General features: G+C 35.9%; 1 protein-coding gene across 4 annotated transcripts in view; it reads right to left on the bottom strand.

Annotated features, from left to right (window-relative positions):
- FAF1 (Fas associated factor 1) overlaps positions 1-21,974 on the bottom strand; it is a 529,381-nt gene that overhangs the window by 359,505 nt on the left and 147,902 nt on the right. For 2 of the 4 annotated variants that reach the window (XM_060621411.2, XM_060621414.2), the window contains exon 3: positions 6,735-6,781. The exons of 1 other annotated variant lie outside the window; for it this stretch is intronic. In XM_060621411.2, the coding sequence (XP_060477394.1) occupies positions 6,735-6,781 (47 nt within the window). Of the gene's footprint in view, positions 1-6,734; positions 6,782-13,498; positions 13,566-21,974 lie in introns of all 4 variants that reach the window. One more of the 4 variants, XM_060621412.2, reaches the window with a different exon arrangement.

Genomic DNA, 21,974 nt, shown 5'->3' with positions numbered 1-21,974 from the left:
AGCCATGAGAAGAAAGCTATAGAACTTCTGAAGTAGCACTTTCTTATTTCCTATAACCACAGGTATGATCCTGCTGAGAATCACACACAAAATTTAATTTTGCAGCTTGCATAATTATAGTGAAAGTTGAATACATATACTTCCTAAATCTCTTCTGTGAAAATTACAGCACAGTTTTCAAAGGAGTGGGATCCTAAAATATGGAATGGGGATACCCAAATGGGTTCAGATGAAGGTTACAATCTTGAATCCATGGTGTCCTTCTGAACCTCTTCTGTAAGCAGAAACATGACTAAAGTTAGCCTCCTCTTGTTGAAAACTAGTAATGATCTTACTTGAGACCATTGCCTTGAAAAGGGATGCCTATTCTCAAAACCTACCCCCACCATTCCTTCTTGCCTCTAAAATCAAATTGAGGTAGGCTCCAAGAAAGTAAGTACAATGTTTTAACTGAGCGAGGGCTTAAATCCAAAAATAATTATAAAATTTTGATAAATTGTATCAGTAAAAACCTAGGGAACAGGCAAGGAAATCAATTGGAAGCGAATTTGACCAAAAGAGTTTGGGTAGGGCCAAATATAACATGTTTGCTTAAGCAGCTCTAAGTACCTCTAATAGTTTGCTTGTTGACTGAAACTTAAGTCCCAAAGGAGTCTACATTTAATAAGGATGAAATGCCCAAACTTTCCTGGCAAAATGTAGAAGAAATTCAGATGCTTAGAAAAATAAAGCTTAAGTGGATTACCATGTACAATCTGAACATACATATATCTTCCTAGTACATCACCCATGAGGTCCCAGAGGACATTGCACTAAAGCATTCAGAAATACATTTATTTGTAAAAGCGTCTGCCTTCTTAAAAAAAACTGTAGAAGCTGTCTTCTGTGGATTGGGAATGACATGGGGAGATGAAACCACTCAATAAGCCTCCCTAATGGGCATGATGAGATGCCAGAGTGTTGAGGTCAAATGGCAGAATTTAGTAAGAAGAAGGTGGGAACAATTATGTTAACAGACAACAGAGACAAAACGCAGCAATCAGAAGATTTCAACCTCCAGAGATCTTTAGAAGTATTTAACTGAACATGATTATATCTAAGGAACAAAATTAAAAGTCAGCCAACTAAAATATTACTTGATCTAAAACCATGAGAAACCCTAGACCTGGTAGCCTAAAACCTGAGGTCCATAACCACAAAGGAGAGTCATAGTCACTCTCAGTTTCCAAACACAAGTTGTTTCATAAAGCCCCTGATCCCCACAAAGACAATGCAACAGGACCACACATATATATTGTAAATTTTCCTCTAAGACTTCACCTAAGAGACCTGCAGCCTTTAACTAGAGTGCCTGTGTACCAATAAAAGGAAAATATCTAAATCTTTAGGGGATTACTAGATGCTAACTCTAAACTGATACTAATTCCTAGGGATATAAAAGTGGAAGATTATGATGGTAAATCAAGTTTTGGCCCAAGTCCACTCATACTATATTCAAACAATCTGTCAACCTATCATGCAATTTCTTCTCCAGATTCTGAATGTATAATTCAAAGAGACACCTTCAGTAACTGGCAGACATCCCATATTGGCTTCCTGATCCATGGAGTTAGGGTTACTACATAGGAAGGGATAACAGGAGGAAACAGATCTTTTTCTCTATATTAATTTGCAATTACCAAGACAAGCATTTTATTTTTACCCAGAAGGGTAAACAATATACCTTCACTGCCTTTTCTAAAAGATTATGTAAACTCTCTCTAGCATAATAATCTAGTCTAGGGAGATCTTGATCACCAAGCATTCCACAAAACAACATTACTTTGATAACAATGTGAACTGATCCTGAAGAACAATAGTAGCAAGCACTGAGATGCTTTATCTTATCAAATTAGAAGATACATGCCTCAAAAATGCAGGATCTCACCACCTTGGTGAAGTTTCTGGGGTTCAGTGGTCATAAACAAGTCAGGGTAAAAGGCAGTTGCTGTATCTTGCACTTCCCATCAATAATAAGAGATAACTAAGTTAACAGAGGAAGGAAAGATTTAGACTGGGAAAAGAAAAGATGGTTGTGTATACATGCTCACACCAACCAAAAACAAACTGCTGAAGCGTAACAGCCTCCAAACAAAGATATCCCAAAAAGATAGCAGTGAAAGAAAAGCCTCCCTGTGGGGAGAACTTGATATTGTACCACAGGTTGACCTTTTCATTTAGAAAGAGAGATTGCCTGAGGTACAAATCTATACTGAATCACAAGCAATAGCTTATAGGTTGGCCAGCTGATCAGGACTTGGAAAGAATAAAAGAAAATTAGGTGACAAGGAAGTCTGGGGGAAATTTATGAAAATGGATCTTTTAGAATGGACAGAATGTGAATATATGTTTTAGGGGAATGTTGCCTATAGGCTATCCGCTGGGGAAAAAAGGCTCTCAGTGTGGCATAAGATAACAATGTTCTATTGTTGTGAGTCAGCTTTTTTCCCTTACTACCCTAGGACTGTTCAATACATTAATGTATAATGTAGTCATGCCAAAAGGAGGGAGGTTAGGTAGAGCACAACATCAACTTCCCCTTACCAAGTCTGAATCTGGCTACGGAAACTACTGAGTGTCTAAACTGCTACCAACAGAGACTAATACTGAGCCCCTAATATGGCATCATTCCTTAGGGATCTGGTAATGCATCATTTCTATCATGGAGGAGGAAACAATCTGTTCTCACTTAAAAAGACACTTTTCTGGATATGAAATTGACTTCCCTGATGTAATGATTCTGCCAGTAGCAACATTCATGTATTGAGGAAATGCTTATTGATATATGGCTTCCCCTTGTTCTAAACAAGGAACTCATTTCACAGCAAAAGAGGTATAGTGCTGGTATCATTCATATATCCTGTTACCCTGAAGCACCTAGCTTGTCAAAACAGTGGAATGTCCTGCTGAAGACAGTTATGGCACAGGTTGGGAGACAACATACTCAAAGCTTGAGGCTCCACATTAAAGGATGTGGTGTATGCTTTATATCAGTGACCAAAACTATGATGTTTCTCATACTACCAGAAAACATGGGTATGAGAATTAAGCAGTGGTAGTGGTTCCTTTTATTATGCCTAACAACTTAACAGAATTTTTGTTTCCTGCTACTTTAGGCTCTGGTGGTTCAGAGATCACAGTTCCCAAAAAATGTAATGTTTCCACAATACTTTCGCAGAATTAGAACCTGAGAATGCCACTTGGCAGTTCTGTACTCCTCAGACTATTGAATCAACTAGCAAATGAAGGGATACTAAGTGAGATGAAAGGTCCTGATTACCAAACTGGATTGCTGCTCTACAATGGACTATTTTCTGGTCTTCTCTAGGTTCCCTCAATGAGTTAAATAATAGACAAAGAAACATACAATATATCTGCCTGGGTCAAAAAATAAATATGAGTTGATAAACACCATCCTTAGTCAATGAGGAAAATTACACTACTGGTTCATAAAATTTTTAGGAAACAGGGGCGCCTGGGTGGCTCAGTTGGTTAAGCATCCGACTTCAGCTCAGGTTATGATCTTGCAGTCTGTGAGTTTGAGCCCATGTCCACCTCTGTGTTGACAGCTCAGAGCCTGAGGACTGCTTCAGATTCTGTTTCTCCCTCTCTCTCTGCCCCTCCCCTGGTCACGCTCTGTCTCCCTCTCTCTCAAAAATAAATAAACATTAAAAAAAACTTTTTTTTAATTTTTAGAAGACATAGCATGTGCTGTCTACTAACATGAGTAATTCATTAGCTCTTCCTTCTAACAATAACTGCCTGCAAAAATAATGTTTAAAAAGGTTCTGGACAATATGCTAAATAAATATTATACCAAGATGTAGTAAATAAACATGCACACATTTGATGTTTTATGATTAAATTGTTTACATTTATGACAGCATAAGTTACACAGTTTATAAACATATGGTATTAGTAGTATACTGTCTAGTGAAATAAGCCTTGGAGGATGAGGCAGAAGACTTGCTTATATTCCTGACTCTATCAACATCATGCTACATCATCTGGGCCAAGTCATTTCATGCCTTATCCTACCTATAAAATGAGGGATAGTAACATCTTTGCTTTGCTTACGACTAAAATAGTCGTAATTGCCTTTGCTTGCTTACAACTAAAATAGTAACTGTAAAAACAAAGCTGTGGGATAAAGACCTTACACACGTGTATAAATTCCAACTTTTTTACCCAAAGGAAAAAATCTTAAAACAAAGGTGTGACATTGTCTAGTTTACTGAGTAAATTTACTTGAGTAAATTTATGTCAACTCTCTACCCTTCAGTTTCCTCATCTATGAAATATGAACACTTACCTCTTGAGGGTTATAATAAGTATTAAATGATGAAATATATGTCAATTACCTGACACAGTGCCTTAAGCATTAGGAAAATGTTAATTTCTTTGCTTTGAACTTTATGGGTACATTAAAAACCATATTCCCACTTTTGAATTCATACAAATATCTGATTTCAAGAAAAGCTATAAAGCACAGGGATTGGGCTGTTCTCCTTCCAAAAGTAATTCATATTAAAAAAATATTTTTGGTAGCTCTTTCCTCTGTTGAGGTATGAACTGACAAGTTAAGAGTCAGCTGTATTCACAGACTATATTCAATTTTACTACAAAAGTCAAATAAACAAAAATCCTTTTAACTACCTGCATATACCATTCCTACTACTGTGTCTTCCACTTTCGGTGTTAAGTAAATGAGAAATTAACATTTTCTTTTCCTTTGGTCAGTAGATCTACAAAAGGAATTTTCAGTTATGTCAAGTCCACACTGATTTCAAAGCTGAAGAAAAAGGTTAGGAAGGGAAAGAGTTGAAGACTATTACTAGATACAACTGATTTTCTTCTGTGCACATAAGTCATTGCTTTAACAAGCAAACAAAACAAACAAAACCCACTCTGATGAAAGTTAAACATCAAATATTATAGTAACCTCATTAGAAGTCAATTTAGTGCTGTATCTCTACTTATATTAAGCAAAAACTATCATCTTTGACAGGAGAGGTGGAATGTTTCCAGGGATGAAGGAATTTCTACAGTTCACCCATAGCATAATACTGTTAATGTTAAGATATATCCAATATGTACTCAGAACCCAGCAGCTGAATCCACAAGGGATTAGCAAGAAAATTTTGGCACAAAAAGTGGAATAACATTTACTCAAGAATAAAACTGGAGCCATATATAGCAGTCTAAACCTTTTTAAACCAAGGCGGGGGGAAAAAAAAAGATCATGAAGGAAGTTCCTGTAATCACCTGGTTTGCTTTCTAGACAAGGGTTTCAATAAAACTAAATGCTTTTGAACCAAAAAAGAAAAAAGGAAAAAAGAAAAAAAAAAGAAGAAAAGAGTAAACAAAAAAATTTTGGTACAGACTCTGGAAATCAGCCACATTTACTCTGGATGGAAAGTCTTTCTCACAGTTTTTTTGTTTTTTTGTTTTTGTTTTTGTTTCTTTTAGGGAACAGGTCTGTTAATCACTAAGGGTAGTATTGGTACCAAACAAAATTTGCTTCCTTTCTAAATATAGACAATTTCCTATAAAGTACAGCACATTTTGCAATTCATGGTGAATTTTTTGACAGTTTTGCAACAGCACTTTTCTTTCTCTTCAAAACAACCTCATTCTAGTCTGCTGTTTCTGTTTGCCTCATCTGCACTTAGCAGATCATGCTTCAGTGACTTAGAAATCCCAGCCACCAAAATTCAAGCCAAAGTTTGAATGGGGGATGGGGGGGAATCAAGTAATTAAACTACACTTGGAAGGGAGAATGGTTTTACCTCCTATGACTTTATAAGTGTCCTCTTTTAATCCAAACCAGAGTCTCCAATTTTAAGGAAAGAAAACTTAAGAAAAGTTACTTCTAATTTAAGGAATTATTATTTTGTAACTTAGAGTTCTCTTGGCATCATCTTCCAATTTTACCTTCTGGCAATGACACAAAACCATGAAGACCATTCCATATGTTAACAATGGATTCTTCAGATGAAATAGTTCAATGCTCTAGGAAGTTTCATCAATTAAGAACTTACTGAAATTGTTGCAAGTTATCATATACTTAATTTAGAAAACAAAAGTGAGTGGGAAAAAGAATGTAGTAAACTGGTTGGAGACAAGGCTGAATTGGTAGATGATAACCATGTTTTAGAGCTGCTGAGATTCAGTTCTTTCCACTTTATGAATTAGAATATGACCTTGAAAAGCCTTCTTTCTTCCTTTCTTTTTTAGTTTAGAGACAGAAAAAGACAAACAGTGTGCAGGCAAGCAGGGGAGAGGTGCAGAGGGAAAGAGTGAGAGGATCTCAAGCAGGCTCCACACTCAGTGCAGAACTTGACACGTGGCTCAATCCCACAACCTTGGGATCATGACCTGAGCTGAAATCAATAGTCAGACACTCAACCGAATGAGCCACCCAGGCACCCGAAAAGCTTTCCTAAAAATAAAATAAAACCAGCTTTAAAAATAGTACCACCCATTCTGAAATAACATAATACAGTTAAAAGCTAGAGACTTTAGGAAATTGATATAATAAAAATGTCTGTAAGAACAGTAACAATATTAATGAGCTTCTACACCAAAGAATGCTGTATCAAATGCTCTATCAAAAAGCGAAACAAAAAGATTAACAATTGTCTCTTTTTGCTTTGCTAAATTCTCAACCTATCATTAAGCACCTTATAACATACCTTTGTAGAATGCCATTTTCCTGGGGTATTACACCATTGATAGCTGCCTGCAAACAAAAAACAGAGAAGCCCATTTAACAAAAAAAAAAAAAAAAAAAAACAAAAAAAACAAAAAACAAAAAACAAAAGAACAAAAACAAAAAAACAGAAAAACAAAAAACAAAAACAAAAACAGAAAAATGCTCAGAGATGGGGTGGGGTGGAGAAGACTATACAGGAAAATAAGTGTAATTTTGGAAAATAAACTGTAAACAAATACTAAATGTTTCCCTAGTAATACAAAATATTCTCTAAAATGTTTCTCTACTTGCTATAATAAAACCGTATTTTAAGAAAAAAATGCATTTGGCATATAATATACCCAAATCTTGAGTCATAAAAAGCTTAGTTCCAGTCTTCATTCAAGCAAAACACCCACAAAAACCAATGTTTAAGAATGTCAGAACAAGTAAAATCAGTACCATAAAGTAGTATTTTTAACATTATTTCCTTCTTCAGATTAAGATATAAAATCACAAATGAAAAATTCCAATAAGAATTTTAGAATTAGCTCAGAAATTAAATTCACTCTTTCATGTTATAATTATAAATCTTCATAAAAAGACCATCTAGAAGGAAAAAACGTAGAGGCATAAATTCTTTGATAAACACAATACCACAATTGTACCAGGTTACAAAAGGAGGCAGGAGCATCACTGGGAAGTTTCCATAAAACATTCCTGAAGTTGGTCTCTATGCTAACAAGTCACCAATTACTCAGAACATAGCACAGAGGTGACATGATATGGACGTTTTTGCAGACTACTAAGCAAACAGGCTGCTACATCCTGGATTGTCACTACAGGTAATAGAGAAGATTCACTGGAGGAAAAACTTTGCATTTTCAACTCTGCCTCTGCATCATAACAACTTCTTCCCTCTCCATGCCCATCCAAGTCCACATCAAAATGAAAAAACAAACAAACAAAAAACCTAACACTTCAATGCTTTATCAGCTGCCTGAAAATCATCTCCCAAAAGGAGTTTGTGTATTTGGTGAAACATTAATCTAAATATTTGCCAGAAGTGGGTCAAGTTTACAATGTTATTCTGTAGAATGGAAACAGAGTAGAGTGTAAGGTACTTCCTATAAATTTTGAGAGTTGTAATGCCCCACTGGCAAGAAAGAAAGAAAGAAAGAAAGAAAGAAAGAAAGAAAGAAAGAAAGAAAGAAAGAAGGAAAGAAAGAAGAGAGAGAGAAAGAAAAATTCACATATTAATACAGAGAGTGGATTCCATAGAACCCTGACAACTCTGGAGGCTCATAAATCCTTTGAGCCAAACATGCTAACATGGGTTTTCAAAGCCACAAATGCAATGGAAGCATCTCTGTCTACAGCCAGGTCAATTATCTCTTTTCTCTTGACAGCAATGGTTCCACATACAAATATCTTCTTTGCTAAAAATTAGGAAAACAGTAAGAGAATTTTCTGTGCTGTTGGAAAAGAAACAAAATACCAGAGTTTGGAAAGACTGTGTTCAAATTTTCACTCAGGAATGCCAAGGTGTAATGGAAAGAATATTAAGGATTTATAAAGTCCAAAATTTGAATCTAGACTTTCCCACTTATTAATTTTATGATATTAATATGTTCTATAATCACTGAACCTCTTTCAGCCTGTTTCCTCATCTCTATAATGAACTATACCCTCAGCCAAACTGGGCCTTTTTGTTCCTCAACAGCATCAAGTTCCTCTTGTTCTTATGTCTTTTGAAGATATTATGTCTGTTTGAAATGCCCTTTCCTCATTTCTTGTCTGGCTAAATCTTAATGATAACCAAATTTTCTGTTAGATACACTTTTTCAAATAATACTTCTTTGGTCAACCCCCATCTATATAGGTTTATGCTCACATAGAACCCTGTGCTTTTCCTTCATAGTAATTAATAATTACTTATTTGGTGGTTGTTTTATGTCTGTCTTTCTCAACAGGGTGTAAGCTCTGTGACAGACAAGACAATAACAATTTTGTTCACTACTTTATCCCCATTGCCTAGCACAGTGCAGGAACTAAACAGCACTCAATACTTATTTGTTAAATTAAGGATGATAGGGAGTACAAAAATGAAAAACAAAACAAAACAAGTCACACAGCCAAGTGACCAAAGCTCAAAAAGCTTCCTAGATGAAATAATGTCTCAACCAAGACTGAAGGATAAGTGAAAACTAGCAAGAAGGGGTAGGACACAACACTGTTCAGGAACAGTAACATACCTCCACTTTCTTTTTCTAAGATCTTAGATTGTTTTAAATAATGTATTTCATTTTGGATAGGAAGTTAAGTTTCTGACCTCAACCTTATGTACATAATAAATTCTGTACATAAATATGTAAATGCAATCCAGAATGAACGTACAATAAAAGTATAATTTGCTAAAGGAATATAGAATAGGGAAAGAGATTTTTATGAGGATTAAGAAAAGTTTCAGAAAAGAGATGGCATTTGATCTGGACACTGAATAATGAGTGGATATAGAAGCAAAGGAAAATTTCAGAAGAGTTCAATTTTGAACATGTTAACTTTGAAGTGACAGTAGGATATCATTTGTTTAGTTAACAAGTATGTTATTAATTGCCAACTACATACCAAGCTCTGTGCTAGGCAATGGAGATATACTAATAAATATAACATAGCTTGCATTCTAGCAGGGACAAAAATATATTCAATAATTAATTTTACTATAAGCAGTTCAGGTAATATCCAAATGGAGACAAAAGTAATTTAAAAATTCAGAGGTAGATTAATTAAAGCTATATATGTTTAAAGGCAAATAAAAGAAGCCCTAAAAATATTTTAATTCTCCCTCCCTATAGCTTTCTTCTTTGGTGAAAAGAAGAGAGATAGAGTATTGGGGAATTCATACATGTAAGAAAAAGATAAGAGAAATCTAATGACAAAAATTAATATAGAAGGGTTAGATATAAGGGCAAAAACCATGAATATGTCACAGAGGGAGCAAAGAAGGTACTGTAGGGAAGGATTAGACAAAACTGAAAAATGTGAAAATAGTCTAATATTATGAGGCCTAAGAAGAGATTATTAAACATATTTTTTAAGTTTTATTAAAAATTAGATTATAAAAGTCTAAAAAATACATGGGAAATAAAGTATAACTCTTGAAACAGTGTTTAAAGTACAAAAATAGGATTATCAATATAATACTCATTATTCTCAGTATATACACATTAGTTACTAACAAACCACCATTTTTCCAGGCTTCAATGATTACATCATCATAGCATTATCATCAGCTCTATTCTTTTAAATTTTTTTTTTTTAACATTTTTATTTATTTTTGAGACAGAGAGAGACAGAGCATGAATGGGGGGAGGGCCAGAGAGAGAGGGAGACACAGAATCGGAAGCAGGCTCCAGGCTCTGAACTGTCAGCACAGAGCCTGATGCGGGGCTCGAACTCACGGACTGTGAGATCGTGACCCGAGCGAAGTTGGACGCTCAACCGACTGAGCCACCCAGGCGCCCCTCATCAGCTCTATTCTTATCAGCAGCCTCCTCAGCTGGTTAATCTCCAAATTACTGATTGCAGATAAGTAAAAATAAATATTTAATACATTTAAGTTACAAGAATTTATAAATAGAGAAAAACATTTAAAAGTTTATGATGATAGAATAAACACATTTTCATTATACATATACATATATATAATCGTATATATTATTAGTTGACAGAATTAAGAATATAGGCAACTCTACATATTCCACATGTTTGGAAAGCCTGTGAACTAGAATAATAATTATTGTTGTTAACACTGGCTTTGTTGTGTCCATTATCCATTTTTCCATCTCCTGAACATACTTAATATATAGAAAAATACTTTCTAAAATTAGTATACTTTTGTTAAATTTGAAATTACTACTCTATGGTATGTCAGATTCAAAATATTTTCAAAATAACTAAAAAATAAACATTGGGTCCACAAAGTACAGTACTAGTATTTTAGCATTCACAACTCTGATCTTGCCATCAAGTGAATTCTTCAAACAAATACAGACTTTCTCTCCTCCAATCATACTGATCCTTTACAGAATATCCTCTTTTCCACCAGTTCAAATTCCTTCATTCTTTTATTCACTGAGCACAGTGCTGGAGAAAATATAAAAATGATGAGACACATTCCTCCCAGGACAGGCAGTTATAGAAACAACTAATTGTAAAGCAATGTGAAAGGCAATATGGGATCATGAAGGAAGGAATGCCTATTGTTGCCTAATGGAGTTGAAGACCCAGATGTGAATCATTTTCTTCAAGAAAATTTAACTGACTCACACTACCTTTTTCTCAATGATTTTTCTTCCTTTATTTTTTTTTTTTAAGTTTTTACTTAAATTCTAGCTAACATACAAGGTCATATTAGCTTTAGGTGTACAATTAAGTGATTCAACACCGGTGCTCATCACAAGGGCACTCCTTAATCCCCATCACCTATTTAACCCATCCTCCCACCCACCTCTCCTCTGGTAACCATCAGTTTGTTCTCTATAGTTGAAGTCTGTTTCTTGGTTTGCCTTAAAAGTCTCAATGATTCTTCCACTGTGTTGTACTTACATAGCACTCATGAATCTTATTCATTCATTTGGTATTTCATTCACTCATTCCAACATTAACCCATCCCACAAATATTTAATTAATCATCTGGAACTATTCTGAGTATTGAGAAAACAAAAGAAGATATAAATGTCCACACTAAATTGATAAAATCATCCTCCTCTCATGATTTCACCCTGAGTAGAGCCAATCAGAAGAATTGTAAGAGCCCATCATTCTACAGCTATGAATTGTGGAATTTTCACCTTTAATCTTGTATTGGGGGGAGATGGAGGGACACTGTGTGTCTCCTCTACTCTCAATACTCCACTACAAACAATACTACTTCACCTGACACCAGATGTGTGGGTTTTCTATACACCAAGCAATTCTGCAACACCAGCTAAGTGTTCTACAATTTAACTCAATTCTGACACTATCTACCTGGAGATAGCAGCATCAGATCCCACCAGTTAAGGGCTCAGGACCATAAAACTACTCCCCACCACCCCTCTTCAGATGCTCATCACAAAGTCCAGACTATTACCTGTGCTTCTGACCCACCTGCCATACATCAGAGATTCCCACAACCCTCTCTTCAATTAATTTGCTAGAGCGGCTCAAAGAATTCAGGAAAACATTTTACTTCTTAATTTACTGACTTATTATAAAAAGATACAATTCAGGAAAAGCCAGGTGGAAGAGATGCCTACAGAAAGGTATGTGGGAAGGCATGCGGAGCTTCCATGCTTTCTCTAGGCACACTCTCCCTCCACATATACTACTCCCCAACCTGGAAGCTTCCCAACCTGCATTATTGCGATTTTTATGGAAGCTTCAATTACGTAAGCATGATCAATCACTAATTCAATTTCCAGTCCTTCTCCCCTTCCTGGAGGATGGAGTAGGACTGATAGTTTGAAGCTTCTAATCATGGTTTGGTCTTTCTGGTGACCAGCCCCCATCCTGAAACTATCCAGGAGCCCAAAAGTCTCCTCATTAGAACAAAAGACACTTGTATCACCCAGGAAATTCCAAGGGATTTAGGAGCTCTATGGTCAAGAACTAGGATCAAAGGGGCGTCTGGGTGGCTCAGTTGGTTAAGCGTCCGACTTCAGCTCAGGTCATGATGTCACAGTTCATGAGCTCGAGCCCCGCGTCGGGCTCCATGCTGACAGCTCAGAGCCTGGAGCCTGCTTCGGGTTCTGTGTCTCCCTCTCTCTCTCTGCCCCTACCCCTGCTCATGCTCTGTCTCTTTCTCAAAAATAAATAAATGTTAAAAAAAAAAAAAAAAACTAGGGTCAAAAATGAAATAGTAGAACAAAAGATGCCACTAGTATTATCCTTATCACTTAAGAAATTATAAGGGTTTTAGAAGCTCTGTGTCAGAAACTGAGGGACAGAGACCAATATATTTTTTTCTATTATTTCACAGACCTTATTAGTATTCTGTTAATCAAAGGAGCTATAAGAAAAGGATCCATTTTGGGATGAAAACTTTCCCAGCTACAAAAGTGACAGGCCAAAGAAACAAAAGTAGATATAAATGTCCACACTAAATTGTAGAGTTCTAGAGAAAGAATATGAGATAATGGTGGGAAACCAATGAGGCCTCAAAAAAGATGCTCTACACCATTTTCTCCCTCTTTCTTTCTGGGCAGAAAGGAAAGTTTTTTCCACAAATGATTATTTAATTTTCTGTAAATATCTGTAACAGACTGTTTCCAACAATCTACTATATTTATCCTCTTCTAAATGTTCTTTCAAATTCCTACTTTCCAAACATGTTCATCACTATGATAACCCTTCTTCAAGTACTCTATTGATAACTCTTCCTTCCACTGATCATAAACTTCAATAGAGGAATATATAAGATACTAAATGAAGGCAAAGGCAAAACAGTGGAAGTAATTTGAATGCCAGGAAAAAGCTGGGAAGAAGGGGTGATGTTTGAACCAAATGTTACAGCAGAGCTCTTCTAGGGGGAAAAGCTGAGTAAGAGCATTCAGGGGAAAAAAATCTTTTTTTTCTGTAAGTCCATTCAAGAAGTGGAAACTAGTTTTGTGTGGCTTCAGCAAAGGTTTGGGTGAGGAAGCAGTGAGGAGCCAGTTGGAAAGGTAAGCAAGAGGTAGATTATGAGAAGCAGTACAAATACAAGCATTAAAAGTTTTACTTAACCTGAAGATAATGGGCAGGCAACTGCTGCAACTGAAATTTGCCCTTCAGGAACATCATTTGGTCAGCACTGTGAAACACGAATTGAAAAGAGAAAATTGTTGAGAATGATGCCCAGGCTTCTGGCTTGGGTAACTGAGTAGACTATTCCTGCTCCAGTCCTCCCAATCATCACAACTGGCAAGCAATTCTAAAGATTCCGTCACTCAAGTCAAAAATATATAGTCATCCTCAATTCCTTTCTCTCACATTCCACATCTGACCTATGAGAAATTCTACTTGCAAAATGTAGAATCTCCTCGATTACCACCCTATCTAAACCATCATCTTTCCTCTGGATTTCAGCAGTTTCCAAACTGGTCTCCCTGCTACTGTCTTTGCCTCACTTGCTTACTGCTTGTTCACACAGAAGCCACCATGATGCTTATAATTGTCAAGTCAAATAAAACCCTTTCCATACTCTAATGCCTTACCATACCAGCAGAGTAAAACTCAATGACTGTATTCTGACATTGTAAGAAGACTGTATTAGCTGGCTCCAGCTCCTTCACTGACATCATCTTCTTACAATATCCCTGAGGTTCACTTACTCTAGTTGCTCTGATTTCCTTACAATTTCTTGAACAAGTGAAATATGCTCCCATATCAAACCCCTTATATTTATTTTTCCTTCTGCCTACAATGCTCTTTAGATATCCACATATCTCACTCCCTCACTTCAGTAAGGTTTCTACTCAAAGGTCACCTCAGAGAGACTTTCCCTAACCATTCTATCTAAAAGAGAACCTCTTAGCCATAACACTCTACCTAACAAATTGTTTGTCTTTTTGTGTTATCTGTCTAACCTCATCCTTATTGTGAGATCCAAATGACCTTATTTTGTTCACTGATGTGTCCTCAACACCAAAAACAATGCCTGGTCCCTAGGTGTTGTGAGTTAACATATACTGAATACATGAATGAATATGTATTCATGAACCCAAGAACATGAGCAAAGTGACAGGCTGGTGAGGATAGGGAGATTTGAGGCTTTCAGTTATAGGCATGTTGATTTTGAAGTACACTTGGAACATTCATATAGAAATGTCTTGGGGTGCCTGGGTGGCTCAGTTGGTTGAGTGCCCAACTTCGGCTCAGGTCATGATCTCACAGTTTGTGAGGCTGAGCCCCGTATTGGGCTCTGTGCTGACAGCCCAGAGCCTGGAGCCTGCTTCAGGTCTGTGACTCCCTCTCTCTCTGCTCCTCCCCTGCTCACACCCTGTCTGTCTGTCTCTCTCTCAAAAATAAACATTAAAAAAAATTTTTTTAAAAAGACATGTCCAAGAGATCAAGAATGTAAAATGTGTGAGTTCAATATTCTGACTTTGGAGTCATGGGTCATCTACTTGAAAAGTATTTGGAAAAAATAGAACTACCAAATGATCCAGCAATCTCACTTCTGGGGATATATCTGAATTATTTGGAAGCAGGGTCTCAAAGAGATACTTGTATACTGATGTTCACAGCAGCACTATTCACAACAGCCAAGAGGTGGAAGCAACCCAAATGCCCATCAATAGTAATGAATAAAGAAAACAGGGACACCTGGGTAACTCAGTCAGTTAAGCATCTGACTCTTAATCTCAGTTCAGGTCTTAACCTCAAGGTCAAGGTTATTTTATATATATATATATATATATATATATATATATATATATATATATATATATGTTATTATATATATAATGTATACATAATTAAAAATTATATATAAATAAATATATATATATTATATATAAGAGAAAATGTGGTATACTCATACAATGGAATACTATTCAGCTTTAAAAAAAGGAAATACTGTCACAGACAATAACATGGATAAACCTTGAGTGCATTATGTTAAGTGAAATAAGCCAAAAAATGTCAAATGTCAAAAAAATGACAACTACTGTATGATTCTATTCATATGAAATACTTAGAATAGTGAAATTCATAGAAACAGAAAGTAGAATGGGAGGAGGGAAAAAGGTAAAGTTGTAGATTAATAGGTACAGAGTTTCAGTTTAGCAAGATGAAAACATTCTGGAGATCTGTTTCACAACAATGTGAATATACTTAACACTATTAATTTACTCAAAAAAGAATAAGATGGTACACTTTATGTTTTATGTTATAAAACCAACTTTTTAAAAAGTCTTTGCAAAAGTCTTACGAATGTATTAAGTTTATCCAAAATGAAGGATAATGTGAACAAAGAAATGGCTCATGATGGAATCTATGGAATGTCAGTATTTAAGGAGTATGTACGAAAAACAAAATCAGAGAATATATTAAAAAGAAGTTATCAGAGAAGTAGGAGGAGATACATATATGCTCATCTGAGCCTCAACATAAATCTCAGTTACAGTTACATATATGCATTAACCAAATTTTTAATGGTGCAATTGGCCCCAGGGAATTTACCAAATATGATGACCTACTGTCATTAATAGAAAATGGATAAAAAAGAGATGGCATACAAACAGTAATTTTTATACTTTCTTTTTATATTTTCTTTTTTAAACAAACAAAAAAAACTACAGTAATAATTCGTATTCAATATTTCTCTGGTCTATAATCCACTATTATAGGATGGAATCAATTGTAGAATGTTCTATGTTCTGTAGTCTGACAGATCTGTTTTCAAATCCTTGTTCTATCATGTGTTTATTACCTGTTTGACTTTGGCCATGTTAAATTGGCCAAAAGATTTAGTTTCCTTATCTACAAAATGGAGTAATAATACCAACTTAATTCACAAGGTTGTTATAAGGATTAAATGAGATAATACAAGAAAGTACTCTATAAATGTTAGCCACTGTAATTATTCATCCTTATATGTTTTTTGTTTTAGTCTATTTTGCTATATGCTATGTACCACTGGTGCATAAATGTCTGCCTCATGCTGGGCTAAAAATACAGATATACTGAAGTCCTGAACCCCGTGATTCAAATTCAGGTAGTATGGAATGGGGCCCAGAAATTTGTTTTTTCCCCTCACAAACTCCTCCAGAGATTCTTAGCACGGCCAAGTTTGGGAACAAGTACAGATTGTTTACAGCATAAATTTTAGAGACCTATATAAAATCCTTTATTCTGACATTACATATACAATCTATTAATTCCCCCTAAACCATTTATTATTTTCGAATTTACTTAATGTCTAAAAGCATAGATCCTTCAGAAGCTCATATGTAGAATGAGTATATTATTAAATATGCTCAAAGTGAGGAGTGAAGGCTCTTACACCAGAATGCCAGTTTTTCCTAGCTCCATCATTTACTAGTTATGTAATTTTAAGAAAGTTACTTACATTGTCTCAGTTCTCTCATCAGTAAAATGAGAGTGATAACAGTACTTGTTCATTGGGATTTGATGAAACTTATTAACACATACTAAATGCTTGAATGGTATTTGATAAATAGTAAAATACTCAGTAAAGATGAGCTGCTTTTATTGTAACATTTGACATACCAAGATTTTTTTTCCTTTGTTTCAAATTCCAGTATAATTAATGCACAGTGTTATATTCATTCCAAGTGTACAATATGGTGATTCAACAATTCTATACATTATTCAGTGCTCATCACAGTAAGTGTAATCTTAATCCCCCTACCCCTCCCTCTGGTACTACCAGTTTATTTCTCTATATTTAAGAGTATGCTTGTTTGTCTTTTTCTTTCTTTTTGTTTCTTAAATTCCATAATAAGTGAAATCATATGGGTGTTTATCTTTCTTTGACTGACTTATTTCACTTAGCATTATATCCTCTAGATCCATCCATGTGTGCCATACCAAGATTTATTCCTGTTTAAAATCACAAATAGTTATTCATCACAAAATGTTGAAAGCAAGGAATGGACACTATTTAAAAAAAAAGAAGATTTTCAACATTTACCTATTGCAGACAACTTACTTCTGGAGATTTTTCCTTTCTTCACTACTTAAATAATGGTTACATCATCTAAATACTCTATCACTTACAAATAAGATGATGAAACCATAGTTGAAGAAAAGTGAATAGTTTAACAGCCCCACAAGTCTAAATTTAAATTTATTTAATGTGTTGGTTTTTTTAAATTTTTTTACCAATCTATTGCTGTTTACCTTTGTACTAAAAAAGAATTACAATTGGCAACCCTAAAACAGCTCCTAACAGCCAAATATTTCATTTTAATAAGGTCTAATTTGATTTTTTTTTTCCTTTAGGGAAAGAAACCAGAAAGCAGAACAATTTAGGAAATGTAACCATTCCACAATCTGTTTTTAGTCAAATGCAAAAAATGTTCACTGAATCCTTCCAAGTAGGTATCACTATCAAAATAGCTCAACATGCAGCATCAGCAATGGTGTAGACCAAATTAAAGTCAAAGAAATAGAAGACAGATCCTAAGATTAATAATGGTACCTGAGAGACTCACCCTTGTCAAATAAATATCTAAGGATGAAAAACCAAATAGCAAATTGGGAAAACCATATAGCTGGGATCAAAAGGAACTGGCAACCAAGATCTCATTTACTAAAAGCAAAAATTAGAAAAGGTGGTTTCAGTGACAGTCACTTCCCTTCTCCAGGTTCTTTGCCTCTCCTGAGGAAACTTCATGGTACTTAGACTTTGGTCAGCATCACATAAAGACCTAGTCACCCCTCTCTCTTCTGCTTAGTATAAAGTAACTGCCTTCTACATCCGGATGGCCAACAGGCACATGAAAAGATGCTCAACGTCGCTCCTCATCAGGGAAATACAAATCAAAACCACATGCAGATATCACCTCACACCAGTCAGAGTGGCTAAAATGAACAAATCAGGAGACTATAGATGCTGGAGAGGATGTGGAGAAACAGGAACCCTCTTGCATTGTTGGTGGGAATGCAAATTGGTGCAGCCACTCTGGAAAACAGTGTGGAGGTTCCTCAAAAAATTAAAAATAGACCTACCCTATGACCCAGCAGTAGTACTGCTAGGAATTTACCCAAGGGATACAGGAGTACTGATGCATAGGGGCACTTGTACCCCAATGTTTATAGCAGCACTCTCAACAATAGCCAAATGATGGAAAGAACCTAAATATCCATCAACTGACGAATGGATAAAGAAATTGTGGTTTATATACACAATGGAGTACTACGTGGCAATGAGAAAGAATGAAATATGGCCCTTTGTAGCAACATGGATGGAACTGGAGAGTGTGATGCTAAGTGAAATAAGCCATACAGAGAAAGACAGATACCATATGGTTTCCCTCTTACATGGATCCTGAGAAACTTAACAGAAACCCATGAGGGAGGGGAAGAAAAAAAAAAAAAGAGGTTAGAGAGGCAGGGAGCCAAAACATAAGAGATTCTTAAAAACTGAGAACAAACTGAGGGTTGATGGGGGGTGGGTGATGGGTATTGAGGAGGGTACCTTTGGGATGAGCACTGGGTGTTGTATGGAAACCAATTTGACAATTAACTTCATATATTGAAAAAAAAAGAAAAAAAAGAAAATAACTGCCTTCTGTTTAAAAAAAAAAAAAAAGTTTTTAATGTTTACTTACTTTTGAGAAAGAGAGAGACAGTGCAAGCAGGGGAGGGGCAGAGAGAGAGGGAGACAAGAATCCAAAGCAGGCTCCAGGCTCTGAGCTGTCAGCACAGAGCCTGATGAGGGGCTCGAACCCACAGACCATGAGATCATGACGTGAGCAAAAGTCAAACACTTAACCGACTGAGCCACCCAGACACCCCAACTTCCTTCCACTTTATTCAATGAATGTAAAAAGAGAAAGGGGAGAATGTCAACTAATCTGCCTTTTCTAAGATTCAGATTTTAAGCTAAAACATGGAAAAGAGAAATGTCAGAAGATTAGCAGTTTAAAGAATTTATGAAGGCAGACATCCTACAGGATTAAAGGGAAGGCTTTGGATGGTTGAGCAAAGCCAACAAGCCAGAGGTACTTTATGTTATAAGCAACAACATAAGGAAAACACTCTTCCTTGGTATTTAGCAGCCCTAAATATAGTTGTCTCCATTTTGAGGTTGATGAACATCCAAAATAAATTTAATTTAGGAAAGTAGGTTGCAATTACTCTGCACTAGGTTAAAACAACCAAACAAAAAGAACTGTGCCAAGTATTATGGATAACACATGGACAAGACAGCCCGAAACCTTGGGAAGCCAGGAGGAAAAATAAGAATACATAAAGCAGAATATAAAAGTGTCTCTATCTCAATAAGTGACAGTTGGTCCACTCAAAAACCTTGGTGTACCCTTGACTCCCTCGTTCCCATTCACTGGCAAATTCTGATAGCTGAAATGTTAAAACACATTCAGAATTTGATCACATTGCACTGCTACCACTCTGATCTAAGCCTCCATATTCTCCCTCCTCTATTATTGCAACAGCATCCTAACTGATTTCCTTGCTTTCCCCTGGCTCATCTACAGTGTATTATCAGAGTGGCCACAGTGAAGCTATTAAAATGTATGTCAGACCATGTCAACCCTCTACTCAAAATCTTCCACTGACTTTTACTCAGAGATAAAAACATCCTTAATATGGCTTATTTCTCCCTCACTCCTGTAATCTCTAACTTCACCTCCTCCTCCTTTCCTGAGCCACATTATCTTCTTGATGTTCCTAGAAAATGGAGGCCTGATTTTCCACTTAAGGGTATTTGTGGTTACTACTCCCCCTTCCTGAGATGTTCTTGCCCCCAGATACATGGCTCATTCACTAATTCCATTCCTCCAGGTCTTTATTCAATTGTCACCTGCCCACTTTTTTCAGAAAACTGCAGACCCCCCCCCCCACCTACTTTATTTATATCTTTCTTCCCTGTTTTATTTTTTTGCTTAGAAATGATCACTTTCTGACACATTATATAACTTACTTGTATCACTTATTGTCTGTCTCCTCCTATGAAAATGTAAGTGCCACGATGACAGTCTTACTTGTTTTGGTTCACTGCTATATATCCACCACTGAGAAGAAAGCTTTGCATATAGTAAATGCTGAATAAATGCCCTCTGACAAATTTATGAATGGAAGTGTTAAGTGAATTAATCTTCATTAGATGTCTTTTTGGACTTAGAGGAATAAAGGGAGAAGGAACATCTGTCATGTGCAAGACACTATGTAAAGTAATTACACATTATTACATGTCTCATTTAATCCTCACTCTACAAAGCAAGCATGTTATAGATGAGGAAAATAACATTCTGAGAGATTAAATGGTTTATCCAAGATCATACAGAATATGCCACTCAAATTCAGGCCCCTCTGATTCCCAGAAATCCTGATCTTTTCACCACAAAGCAATTTGAGAGGTCTGTTCCTTGACAACAACAAAGAGGAAAGAGTGCACTTTGTGTTTCAAATGAACACAGTATAAATCTCTGAACTATACCAACAATACTAATATTTACTAAAATCCTCATATTCTTGGATCACTAACTCTATTTTAGAAACTGAGAAATCAATGCATCTCTGATCTGTGACTGTATGGGTGAAGGAAATGTGTTGGCTCAGGTGAGGGGTTGTGGCTGAGGGGAGAGGTTTGACTACTACCATAAATATGATCATTCCTAGAAATGAACTACATTAAATTCCTGAGGCTACAGAACATCTTCCAGCCTTCCAGACTACAACTACCCAACAGAACTTTCTGCAATGATGGAAATGTTTTATATCTGCACTGTATAATACCCTAGCCACCAGCCCCACTGATCATTTAAGATATAGCCAGAGTAACCAACAAATTGAATTATAATTATTAACAATTATTAAATTAATCATTTAATTTAAATTCAAATACCTACATAAGAGTAGTTGCATCTATATTGGATGGCACTGTTCTGAACTCTCCATTCTACTTCAGCTTTCTTCTTCACATCACTCACTAGTTCACTTATAACACTTTGATTCATTTTAGATGATGACACTGCATACAGGGCAAAGTTCTTCTCTCAAAATCATCCCAAAGGAAAAAGGAAATTACTCTATAGTTGAGTCCTTACAAATATTTTATTTTTGAAGAAAAAAATATTTAAAAAAGACATAGGGTCTAAAACAACTTCAGGCAATACTAGTTTTGGATACTAAACACAGGTTCCCTGATGGAATCAGTTTAAAGAGATGGCAAAGAACTGGGTGGCTCAGTCAGTTGAGCATCTGACTCTTGATATTGGCTCAGGTCATGATCCCAGGGTCATGGGATCGAGCCTTGCATAGGGCTCCACACTGAGCATGAAGTCTGCTTAAGATTCTCTCTCTCTCCCTTTGCCCCTCTCCACACACACACACACACACACACCCCAAATAAAAAATTTAAAAAAGAAAAAAGAAGAGAAAGAAGTTCAACACAGATTTCCTAGTTGGGAGGGGGGAGTAATAATTTCACAATTAAAACTTTAGATGCCATTATAAATAAGCCTGTTAGAGGAGCCTGGGTAGCTCAGTCAGTTAAGCATCTGACTCT

This window comes from Panthera onca, chromosome C1 (genome assembly GCF_046562875.1).
Source record: "Panthera onca isolate mPanOnc1 chromosome C1, mPanOnc1 haplotype 2, whole genome shotgun sequence".
NCBI lineage: Eukaryota > Metazoa > Chordata > Mammalia > Carnivora > Felidae > Panthera > Panthera onca.
The sequence above is the reverse complement of the archived record's forward strand: the minus strand, read 5'-3'. Positions and strand labels throughout refer to the sequence as shown.